Genomic DNA, 12,644 nt, shown 5'->3' with positions numbered 1-12,644 from the left:
CATTTGCAAATATCTTCTCCTGTTCAGTAGGTTGTCTTGTTTTGTTGATAGTTTCCCCCATGTAGAAAAGCCTTTTATTTAACTATAGTCCCAATAGCTTAATTTTGGTTTTGTTTCCCTTGCTTGAAGGAAGAGATTTAGAAAAATGTTTCCATGGCTGATGTCAAAGAAATTACTGCCTATGTTTTCCTTTGGGAGTTTTATGGTTTCAGGTCTCACATTTAGTTCTCTAATCCACTTTGAGTTTACTTTTCTGTTTGGTGTAAGAGGAGGTCTGGTTGGTTTTGCATTGAGCTGTCTGGTTTTCACAGCACCATTTGTTGGAAGATTGTCTTTTCTCCATTGTATATTCTTGCCTTGTTTGTCATAGATTAATTGCCCATTTAAGTGTGGGTTTCTATCTAGGCTCTCTATTCTGCTCCTTAGATCTATGTCTCTATTTTTGTGCCAGAAGCACACTTTTGATTATTATAGCTTGGTAGTGTATTTTTAAATCCGGGATTATAGTACCTCCAGCTTTGTTCTTCTTTTTGGGGGTTCTTCTGTGGTTCCACATAAATCTTAGTATTATTGTAGTTCTGTGAAAAATGTTGGTATTTTGATAGAGATTGCACTAAATCTGTAGGTTGCTTTGAGTAGTATGGACATTTTAACAATATTGGTCCTTCTCATTCCTGAGCATGGATTATCTATCCATTTGTTCATGCCATCTTTAATTTCTTTCAATAATGTTCTATAGTTTTCAGAGTACAGGTCTTTCATATCCTTGATTAAATTTATTCCTCAGCATTTTATTATTTTTGGTGAAATTGTAAATGGGATTGTTTTCTTAATTTCTCTTTCGGCTACTTCATTATCAGTTAGGTTGTATGTTTCTAGGAATTTATTTCTTCTAGTTTGTCCAATTTGTTGACATATAATTTTTTATAACATTCTCTTACAATCCTTTTTATTTTTGTGGTGGTGTTGTTTCTTCTCTTTCATTTCTGATTTTATTTGAGCCCAAGAGTACAATTCCTAGTGTGTATTCATCAAAAACAGATGATCTAAATACATGAGACAAAAACTGATAGAACTGCAAGGAGAAATATATTAATCCACTATTATAGATAGAGACTTCAACATCCCTCTATCAGAAATGGACTGATCCAGCAGGCAGGTATTGGTAAGGACATGGTTGAAAACACCACGAATCAACTAGATCCAACTGACATTTATAGACTAACTTCATCCAACAACAGTAGAGTACACATTCTTAAGCTCACATAGAACGTTTACTAAGATAGACTACATTTTGGGTCATAACTCACATTTTAAAGTTAAAAACGTAAACTTTTTTTTTTTAAGATTTTAATTATTTATTCATGAGAGACACAGAGGCAGAGACAGAGGCAGAGGGAGAAGCAGGTTCCCCATGGGGAGTGCAATGTGGGACTTGATCCCTAGACCCCAGGATCATAACCTGAGCCAAAGGCAAACGCTCAATCACTGAGCCACCCAGGTGTCCCAAAACTTAAACTTAAAAAAATCATACAATGTCTTCTTTCAAACCACAATGGAATTAATCTAGAAATCAATAAGATGAAGACAGCTGAAATATCACAAAATACTTGGAGATTAAACAACATACTTCTCAAGAACACATGGACCCAAAAAGTAATCTCAAAAGTAATTTTAAAGTATTTTGAATGAAATGAAAATATAACATATTACAATCAATGAGATGCCACAAAAGCAGTATTTAGAGTGAAATTTCTGGCACTGAAAAGAAGAAAAATCCAAAATCAGTAATTCTAAGCCTTAGGTAAGTAGAAAAAGAAGGACAAATTAAATCCAAAAAAAAGTAGAAAAGAAGTAAAAGAATTAGACAAATCAGTGAAATAGAAAACAGGAAAATAATAGAGAAAATCAATAAAAGCAAAAGCTGATTCTTTGAAAAGATCAATAAAATTGATAAGCCTCTAGTCAGGCTAAGAAAAAGAGAGAAAAGACAAAAATTACTAACATCAAAAATAAAAGTCATGATTACAGATCCAATGCATATTAAGATAATAACAAAGTAATACTATAAATAATTTTATGCTTACAGTTTTGATAACCTAGATGAAATGGACCAATTTCTTAAAGGACACAAGCTAAAGCTTACATAAGAAGAAATACACAATCTGAATAGGCCTGTGTCATTAAAGAAATTGAATCAACAATAATCTTCCAAAAAAGAAATCACAAGGCCCAAATCAATTCATTGATGAATTCTACCAAACATTTAAGAAATTATACCAATTCTCTACAATCCCTTCCAGAAGACAGAAACTGAGGGGATACTTCTTAACTCATTCTATGAAGCCAGCATTACCCTAAGAGCAAATTAAAGACACTGCAAAATAACTAGAGAGCAAGATTTCTTATGAACAAAGATGCAAAAAACCTCAACAAAATATTAGTAAATGAAATCAAACAATGAAAAAAAAAAGGATTTATATCCTATGACCAAGTGGGATTTATCTCAGATACATGAACCTTGTTCAAAATGCAAAAATCAATTAATACAATCCATCACATCTACAGGCTAAAAAAGAAAAATCACATGCTGGAGAAAAAGCACCTGACAAAATTCAACACCCATTTGCTAACACTGCACTTAATGAGAAAACAGAAGCTTTTCCACTAAAATCAGGACCAAGACAAGAATATCCCCTCTAGCCACTGCTTTTCAACATCACATTAAATATCCCAACTAATGCAATACAAGAAAAGGAAATGAGGAGCACCTGGGTGACTAGTTGGTTGAGTATCCAACTCTTGATTTCGGCTCAGGGCATAATCTCAACATCAGGAGACTGAGCCCTGCATTGGGTTCTGTGCTTGGTGTGGCGTCCAGTCCACTTGAGATATTCATTCTCTTCCCCTCCCCCTACTCATGTATACTCTTCAATTGATAAATAGATCCTAAAAAAAGAAAAAGGAGGGATCCCTGGGTGGCGCAGCAGTTTGGCGCCTGCCTTTGGCCCAGGGCACGATCCTGGAGACCCAGGATCGAATCCCACGTCGGGCTCCCGGTGCATGGAGCCTGCTTCTCCCTCTGCCTGTGTCTCTGCCTCTCTCTCTTTGTGTGTGACTATCATAAATAAATAAAAATTAAAAAAAAAAAGAAAAAGGAAAGGAAGGTATGTAGATTAGCAAGAAAGAAAGAAGTGGTCTTTGTAGATGACGTGATTATCCATCAGACAGACACTAGCATCTACTAGAAAACCTAAAAGAACTGACAAAAATTAATTGATTTAATTCTGTGTTCCTCTCTTTCTCTGTGTTTCTCATGAATAAATTTAAAAAAAAATTTTTTAAAGATTTTATTTATTTATTCATGACAGACACAGAGAGAGAAAGAGGCAGAGACACAGGCAGAGGGAGAAGCAGGCTCCATGCAGGGAGCCTGATGTGGGACTCGATCTGGGGTCTCCAGGATCACACCCCGGGCTGAAGGTGGCGCTAAACCCCTGGGCCACCAGGGCTGCCCTAAAAAAAATCTTAAAAAAAAAAGACTATAGGGATCCCTGGGTGGCGCAGCGGTTTGGCGCCTGCCTTTGGCCCAGGGCGCGATCCTGGAGACCCGGGATCGAATCCCACGTCGGGCTCCCGGTGCATGGAGCCTGCTTCTCCCTCTGCCTGTGTCTCTGCCTCTCTCTCCCTCTCTCTCTGTGTGACTATCATAAATAAATAAAAATTAAAAAAAAAAAAAGACTATAAAGTTGTAGTAATCAAGAGAGTATAAAGAATAAACATATCAACGGAACAGAATATAAAGCCTAAAAATAGACTCATAGATTGAAGTGATCCATGACAAAAGAGCAAAGGCAATTAAGACAATGGCAGAAAAACAGTGCTAGAACAACTGGACACGCAGAGGCAAAAAGTAACTCTAGATACAGACTTTAAACTCTTCAAGAAAATTAACTCAAAATGGATCGAAGACTGCAGTCTAATATTCAAAACTATACAACTCTTAGAAGATAACATAAGCAAATATCTAGATAACCTTGGGTGTGGTAAAGATTTCTTAAGATATAACACCAAAGACATGATCCATGAAAGAAATAACAGATAAGCTGGACTATATTAGGATTAAAATATGCTCCGGGGAAAAAAGGAAGACTGGAAAAAATATTTGCAAAGACATAAAAGACACACCTTGAAGATAATGGGTTCAAAATCACTGTATAATAAAAGCAAACATTGCAATAAAGCCAGTCAAATGACTCTGGTTTCCCACTGCATATAAAAGTTATGTTTACACTATGCAGTAATCTACTAAGTGTACAACAGCATTATGTTTAAACAATATACACACCTTAATTAAGAAATACTTTATTGACACACACAAAATGAGCAAATGCTGTTGAAAAAATGGCACCTGGAGGTGTGCTCAATGCAGGGTTGCCACACACCATCAATCTGCAAAAGACTCAGTATCTGCAAAGCACAATAAAGTGAAGTGCAGTAGAATGAGGTATGCCTGTATCTAATAACGGACTTTTATACAAAATATACAAAGAACTCTTAAAACTCAACAATAAGAAAAGTCTTATTAAAAATGGGCAAAAAAATAAAAAAAATTAAAATGGGCAAAAGACTTGAACAGACACCCTTAAGTATACAGAAGGCAAATAAGCATATAAAAAGATGTTAGAGGTCATCTCAGTAAGGAATTGCAACTTAAAACAAGGTATCACTAAGCACCTGTTAGAACTGCCAAAGTCTTAAACACTGACACCACCAAATGGTGGCAAGGATGTAGAGCAACAGAAACTCTCCTTCATTGTGGAATGCAAAATAATAACAGCCACTTTAGAAGACAGCTGGTGGTTTCTTATAAAACTATGCTTTTACCCTACAATCCGTAATTGGGATCCTTGGCATTTACCAAAAGGAGTTAAAAACTCATATCCACACAGAACTCCCACATAGATGCTTATAGCAGCTTTATTCATAACTGTCAAAACTTGAAAGCAACCCATAGGTAAATGGATTAATAAACTCGTACATCAAACATAGAATATTCAGCACTAAAAAAAGAAAAAAAAAGAGCTATTAAACCACACATACACACACACACACACGCACAGAGGAGACCTTTAATTACATATTAATAAGCAAAAGAAGCCATTCTGAAAAGGCTACGTACTGTAGGAGTCTAACATGACACATAGGAAGAGGTAAAACTATATGGAGACCTGAAAAGATGAGTGGTTGCCAAGGACTAAAAGGAAGGGAGACGGACAGGTGGAATACAGGGGATTTTAGGGTAGTGAAGCTATTTTATATAACGATGGATACATGTCACTATACATGTCTAAATCTATAGAATGTTCCACAGCCAAAAGTGAACCTGTATGTCAACTATTGTCTTTGGGTGATAATGACGTGTCAATGTAGGTTCATTGATTGAAACCAGTGTACCACTCTTGAGCAGGTTGTTGACAGTAGGGGAAGCCGTGTGCCTGTGTGGGGTCAAAGGGCGTATGGGAACTTTATAATTTGTTCAATTTCACTGTGAAACTAATACTGCTCTAAAAAATGAAGTCTATTTTTTTAAAAAGGCAAAAAGTGTGGTGTAGATGAGCTGATCCAAAGGAGAAATCCATGTACTGTGGCATGGAAAACTGCTAATATGAGGTACAGCTAAGGAATCAGGCCCCTTGACACCTGATCTTGTTAGAGAATGGACAACGGAAAGGCTCTTTTTACTCTTGTCCTGCCACCTCCCCCTACACATACCACAAACACTTTTAAGTAACTAGCACCTCCTCTGTCCCCACAATAGTCCACTTTTTTTTTTTTTTAAAGATTTTATTTATTTTAGAGAGAGGGACAGAGTACGTGAGTGGAGGCATGGGCACAGGGAGAAAGAATCTCAAGTAGACTCCACTTTGTGTGTGGAGCCTGATGGGGTTCGACAAGGGGTCAATCTCAGGACCCTGACATCATGACCTGAACCGAAATCAAGAGTAGGAATGCTTAACCAACTGAGCTACCCAAGTGCCCCAGTCAGATTCCACTCTCACAACCTGCTTATCTTGAAATCAAATTCACTCAGATACAATGCTGTCAATGCCTGAGCTCTGAATTATAAGGATCCAGGAGCATTCCCCTCCCAGGAGGCCACCTTCAGGGAGATTACCTATCTGGGAGGTGTAGGAATACAAAGGAGCCAGAATCTCACTTGAAACCCCATCATTTCAATATCAAAGACAAATAGGGACAAGGTCAGCCCTGCTCTGAATTTTCCAAAAGGGACCCCAACGGCTTAAGTCTGGCCTCTTTCCCCTATCCAACAGCAAGCAGAATCAAACAGGAGGGCAGCCCCAGTGGTGCAGCGGTTTAGCGCCGCCTGCAGCCCGGGGTGTGATCCTGGAGACCCTGGATCGAGTCTCATGCAGGACTCCCTGAATGGAGCCTGCTTCTCCCTCTGCCTGTGTCTCTGCCTCTCTCTTTGCTCTCTCTGAATGAATAAATAAATAAATCTTTAAAAAAAAAAAGAATCAAACAGGAAAGATCAGTACAAGGAGTCTCATGCCCTACCCTATAAAATTTCCCTGGCCATATCTTCTCTTTCCCTTTTGGGATTTTGGTTTCCCCATCTGTGCAATGGATTTAAGCTGTTCTAATAATTCATAGATCAGTACACACAGTCTTTTTTTTAAATTTAGGTGCACTTTGGTTTTTGTCCATTCGTGTGAAAAATTAAGTTAGTAGTGACTCCTTGACCCACTCCTCACTGTTCCCCACCAGCAAGCACTGAAGTAAAGAATCCTTACACCACCACAGACAATTTACTCTTTATTGATTAAAAATGAAGGAAACATGCAGCAAAATACAAAGTCAAAAAAAGGGAAGGGGGAGGTAAAATATTTTACATCTTCCATAATCTACCAGACATCATAGGAGGAACCTCCATTTATTGATACACCATTATTCTATCCTCAGATTATTAAATAGTATCAGCTGGCTCTAGGATTTGGTTCAAAACTTAAGCAAAAACCCCAAACAAATCCATCAGTCACTTAGAATAAGACCATACATTTCACAAATGACATTGGCACATGTTATCTTGTGCTAAATTAGTCTCTACCCCAAGGGACCTGGGGATCCTGGGGACCTAGAGACAGAGGTGCACCCTAAGCCACTGCTCCTGGAGAGAAGCAAGGTCGCTCACTAAGTCGCGTGCTGTCCAACCTGGGAAGTTTCTGTTCACGTATTTCCTCAGCATCACTGCTTAAGTCAGCACAGGGAGTCCACCATACATCACGCGGAAGAAGAAATAACACTGTGCTGGGGCTTGGTGTCTGGATCCTAATTCCCAGCAGGGCAAAAGCTGAACTGAAAAAGAAAAGAGAAAGCCCCAGCCCACTTCTACTGGCATGCCTGTTCCACTGCAGTTTAAGAGTAATGGCTGGCTGGAGAAACTGAAATGGGTTGCTGCTAACACCCAGCCTCGGCTCCAGACCACCTCCGAATAGAATGCTAGAACAGAATGATGCCATCACCCCTTGGATTTATCAATAAGTAGATGATGATAGCTTGCTTGAAACCAAAATACGGGCTCAAAGGTAAGCCACTAGTCCTGTGCCAAAGAGGATGCTATCTCTCTTTCACATCTTATTTCCACCAGCCTGCCCCCCATTCCTCCTACTCTCGAAAGAAAGAAAGAAAGAAAGAAAGAAAGAAAGAAAGAAAGAAAGAAAGAAAGAAAAAGAAAGAAAAAGGTAAATATTTTTCCAGCAAGCTAATCAGTCTTCTTTTCCCTCTCTAGGTTTGGCAGGCTCCTGATTTTTACCAACCCTGCTGGGACCCTGGACTTTGATCCTTTCATCTATTTTCCTTTCTTTTTTTTTTTCATCTATTTTCCTTTCAATGGCCACCCCAAACCCATACCCCCTCCTCCTCCCCAACACTCACTCCTTACTCAGTATGCCTCTGCACCCAGGGAAGGGGAAGAAAGCTCAGGACTAAAACTACAAGCTTAGAATGAAACAAGAGTTGTGGGGAAAGCTTCCGGAGATGCTCCAAGAGAAAACTAGACAAAGCAATCTTGTTATTCACAGACCAACAGTGCTGGAAAGGGCTTGAGCAATTCTATAAGAGGCAGCTCTCCCCTTTCCGTGAGGCCAAAGCCCATCTTTGTGTGTTTTAAGGCCAGATTGAGTGTCCCTTTCTTATACAAAAACTGTTTGGGCTACTTGCAGTTAGAGGCTGACTGCAAAACAGTAGGAAAGAAAATCGGCCCCACCGATTACTCACATATTGCATTATGAGTGCTCTTTTTTAAACCCAAAGAATAATTTATATTATTTCTATAGAAAATCAAATGAACACTGTCTACTCATAAATCCAAAGTCACGGCACATGTGGTTTCACTTTCCATCCTGGGTCAGGTTCAGCGCACAGAAGTGTGGACCCTCTCCAAAGGGTCAGTGCAGGAGAGGGGCGGAAGGCAGGCCTCGCTGGCCTGGTGAGTCTCCTTTATTGCTGTAGAAAGCTCAGCCTTGCATTTCCTCATGACGTGGAGGCCAGGCAAATTTTCATGGGAGGATTAAGGAGTAGTTTTTCTTCAACTGAATTTTTAAGATCCGAGAATAAATTATTCCACAATGATATGAGTTGCAATTTTTCCTGTTCAAAACCACTGCTGGGGAAATTCACTTTTACACGCCATTACTTGGTGTTTTCACTAAAAACAGTCCAAAGTTCCACTCTGAAGGGTCTGATGGCTGAAGTTCGACTACAGTCAGATGTTTTGCACCAGCTGAAGTTAAGGCTAGCAACCCTTTCTGGAGGGAGTGATGAAGAGGGGTGCCTGAGAGCAGCTTCAGCAAAACGCTTAGAAACGAACAAAACAAGAACACAGTTTAGGCTGCCTCCTTCTGAGGCTGTGCTTTTTCCTAAAAAAGGTTGCTAGAATTCACATCAGATTTAAAAAAAGAAAAAGAAAAAAAAAATCACTAAATTAAATTCTCTGGGCTCCAGATAAACAATCAATTTTTAATTGCTACTTCAGTGGTAAAGAGATATCCCAATATGCCCACATCCTGTCAGGTGTGGGAGAATAGGCAAGATGAGGAAGCCCAATATAGCTGCTACTTTCCACCCAGCGCCACCATTGGAGTAAGGCAAGATGAGCTGACAGTTCTCCCTCCTGGGCTTGGAGGCACATTTCCCATCTTAGATGGAGGAAGATAGGGAACATGTGCAGTAAGTTTACTAACGGAACTCTTTGAAGGGATGCTGGCCACTGGTGATCCAACTTTTCTTTCTCTGTGGGAAAACGGGGGAATGATGGCAAGAACATAAAGAAAGACCTCTAAAGCTCCTAGCCGGGAGGTTTGTTGCTGGGTTCTTTGGCAGTAGTGGGTTTAGGCCAACAGAAGCAACAGAGATACGCATGTATGGAATCTCCTTAGGCCACCTCTTCCAAGGCTGTGGTTTAGCTGATGCTGAGCTGGGCAAATCCTATTAGTTTACCATCATCAGGAATATCCGAGCCTTCAACACCAGATGCCTAAGAACCAAACAAAATGAGAAGCTGTGGTTATTTGTAAACAAAACTTCAGGTAGCAATTAAAACTGATATAAGGACTGTGGGAAGGAAAACAGTGGGGTACAGGTCCCTGGGATACATAGAGGACACAGACGAAGTTGTCTCTTCCAGAAAAGTTGGGGGCTGAGTACAAAGCTGGAGTCAGACTGGCTAATACTCTCTCTTGAGAAGAGTCAAGGGCCTGGGGTAGGAAGCAAGCTTCCTGGGGTGGAGAGAGGACGTGAGGCCACTCAAAAGGAGACACTGACCTAGGGCCTTGGGGAAGCTAAATGAACACAATCCGCCATATTTTAATATTCTCATCACTCAGGGAATATAGAAGCTGGTCTGCAGAGGCTGCTGCTGTGTAAGAACAGTTTAATAAGAAGGAAGAGATGAGGGACGCCTGGGTGGCTCAGCGGTTGAGCGTCTGCCTTTGGCTCAGGACATGATCCTGGAGTCCTGGGACAGAGTTCCACATCGGGCTCCCTGCATGAAGCCTGCTTCTCTCTCTGCCTATGTCTCTGCCTCTCTCTCTGTGTCTCTCATGAATAAATAAATAAAATCTTTAAAAAAAAAAAAAAAAGAAGAGTACCAGTTTGAAAGTGACAGATCGATTTGACTGAGGTTCTTCCACAATTTTCTGCAAATTCGCTGCCACTGTAATCATACAAACAGAACATAATGAGAAACTAAGTAAGTCCACTTTCTATCATGTTTTAAAAACTTAAATGGTAGCTTAGAATGGTCTATGTTCAATCAAAACGGAAGCAGAAAGATAAATTACTCTGCAAACAAAAGTTATCTTTTAAATTCAACTCTAAGTAGCAAAAATAAATCTGGAATCATGATCGAAATAACTTTAAGATGCTGTATTAACTGGGGCAAGACACACAGGTGAAAGGGGGCACCTGGGTGGCTCAGTCGGTTAAGTGTCTGCCTTCAGCTCAGGTCACGATCTCAGGGTCCTGGGATCAAGCCCTGCATCTCACTGGGCTCCCTGTTCTGTGGGGAGCCTGCTTCTATCTCTCCCTCTGCCTGCCGCTCAACCTGCTTGGGTGCTCTTTCTCTGTCAAATGAATAAATAAAATCTTAAAAAAAAAAAAAAAAAAAAAAAAAAGACAGATGAGAGGTAAGATTTGCCTACTCATGGGCCAGAAAGCCAAAAACTAGGAATGGGCAAACTGGCCTGCAGCTTATTTCTAGTCTGGCTGTAGGCTAAGAATGGTTTAAAGACAACAGAGACAGGGACACCTGGGTGGGTCAGTGGTTGAGTGTCTGCCTTTGGCTCAGGTCATGATCCTGGAGTCCCGGGATCGAGTCCCACATCAGGTTCCCTGCATGGAGCCTACTTCTCCCTCTGCCTACATCTCTGCCTCTCTCTCTGTGTCTCTCATGAATAAAGTAATAAAATCTTAAAAAAAAAAAAAAAAAAGACAACAGAGACAGTGTATGGCCCACAAAGCCTAAACTATTTACCATCTGGTTCTTTATAGAAAAATTTTGCTGACTGGCCCTACACAATGGGTTTTTCCCTTCAAATAACATGTACCCATGGCCCGACTGTGCCTTTTCTTACTTTCTAATTATTATAGAAATAAACCTCTAATGAATTTTGCTTACCTCTTAACTCTACAAGGGCTGAGTTTCACCCTCCAAAGTGGATTAGATATGGCTAAGTTTAACTTGTAACACATGTCATCAATTCTACTAGAGTCTCCCAGCTTTCACTTACTATCACTGGAAGTCACAAAGCAAACTCAAAAATGAGATTTTTCTTTTTTTATGAGAAACTGTCTCCAATACCTATTATTTCAGTGGGCCAAGACCATTCCAAGACCTGTGAGATCTGCTCAATGGAATCAAAGTCTGCTTTTCTAGGTCCTAAATACACAGACAAAGACACGGGGGCACAGGGCAGAGCACAAAGTAGTTACCTATTACTAAATCCCTTCCATCAACCAGGCCGGCAGAAATGAGTTCCTGAGAGACACCCTCTGCTGTATCTGCAAGGACAAAGAAGAAGGTGCTCCATTTCTTGTGCACGCATGTCACTGCTAACTCTTAGAGTGGTTGGTGGCACTGCCAAGCCCACAGTAGTTCCTAAATCCACAAAACCAAGGAGGCTGGTGGGGTCTTCCTCCCACAGAAAGGTTTCTCCAACCACTGGGCTTACCTCAAGTAGGAAATTCTCTTAGGTCTCTACCAATCAGATGACCAGTATCAGATGCTCACTGTAAAGATAACTTACAGCTGACAGTGATGCTTCAGAGGAAAGTCCCATTCTGAGGGCAGCCCTGGCCCCGAGCCACATCAGCTCTGAGATGTGATGGCGAGTATGCAACATCTCCAGGGCTAGTACACTGGAATGATTTTTTCTTTTCAAGTACATCTTGAAAGAAAAAAATTGTAATCTCTTCTCTTTGGAGATCATACCCCAAGTTTTTTTGCTAAAGGCATTTTCTTTTTTATTCTGGTGGGCTTTTCTTCATATCTAGTGATTTTAGGTGCTACAATCTCATCAATGGTTGTAACAGAAATGAAAAGACAAGGACAGGGCATGCCTAACTGATCTCATCTCCAACTGACTCAGTGAGGCTGCTTCTTGAGGGCTGAGCCCTTGAAAGGAACAAGAGGACCTCTGGAGAGTGGATGAGTACACATTTGCACAGATGACCAGCGATTTGAATTAGTTTAAGATGAGACTCTTCCTGGTTCTAAACAGTGAAACAGATACACCTCTCCACATCTGCATCTGTTCTCTTTCATACTCAGTTGCTGATGATACCAAAACAGCAGGAAGAATGAACATGGCACACAGGACAAATGTACTGGCTGCTGGCCACCTCCCAAATCTGAATCCTGAGTAACAATGGCAAGAAAGAAACAAGCCTCATCCCAGGGAGAAGTTCATGGCCAGAAACAATGCTTGATAGGACTCAGTTTTGGCCTGGGGAGAGTAGCTGGGAAGTCTTACTTCTTCCTTGTCCTGTCATGGAGAAGGACAACCATATTCAGTGATGAGAGCGAGAACTCTGCACCCTGACAGGTGTAGATATGATTCTAGCTG

At 40.4% G+C, this 12,644-nt stretch overlaps 1 protein-coding gene across 2 annotated transcripts in view; it reads right to left on the bottom strand.

Annotated features, from left to right (window-relative positions):
• Positions 1-6,824: 6,824 nt before the first annotated feature.
• OXSR1 (oxidative stress responsive kinase 1) overlaps positions 6,825-12,644 on the bottom strand; it is a 97,433-nt gene continuing 91,613 nt past the window's right edge. Inside the window, exons 16-18 of one of the 2 annotated variants that reach the window (XM_055321220.1) lie at positions 11,512-11,580; positions 10,170-10,234; positions 6,825-9,556 (exon numbers count right to left, since the gene is read on the bottom strand). In XM_055321220.1, the coding sequence (XP_055177195.1) occupies positions 9,482-9,556; positions 10,170-10,234; positions 11,512-11,580 (209 nt within the window). In that variant the 3' untranslated portion in view covers positions 6,825-9,481. The remainder of the gene's footprint in view (positions 9,557-10,169; positions 10,235-11,511; positions 11,581-12,644) is intronic. The other variant, XM_055321221.1, reaches the window with a different exon arrangement.

The sequence above is a fragment of the Nyctereutes procyonoides genome, unplaced genomic scaffold (assembly GCF_905146905.1).
Source record: "Nyctereutes procyonoides isolate TBG_1078 unplaced genomic scaffold, NYPRO_anot_genome, whole genome shotgun sequence".
NCBI classification, from domain to species: Eukaryota; Metazoa; Chordata; class Mammalia; order Carnivora; family Canidae; genus Nyctereutes; species Nyctereutes procyonoides.
Note: the sequence above shows the minus strand (reverse complement) of the source record. Positions and strands in the feature narration are given on the sequence as shown.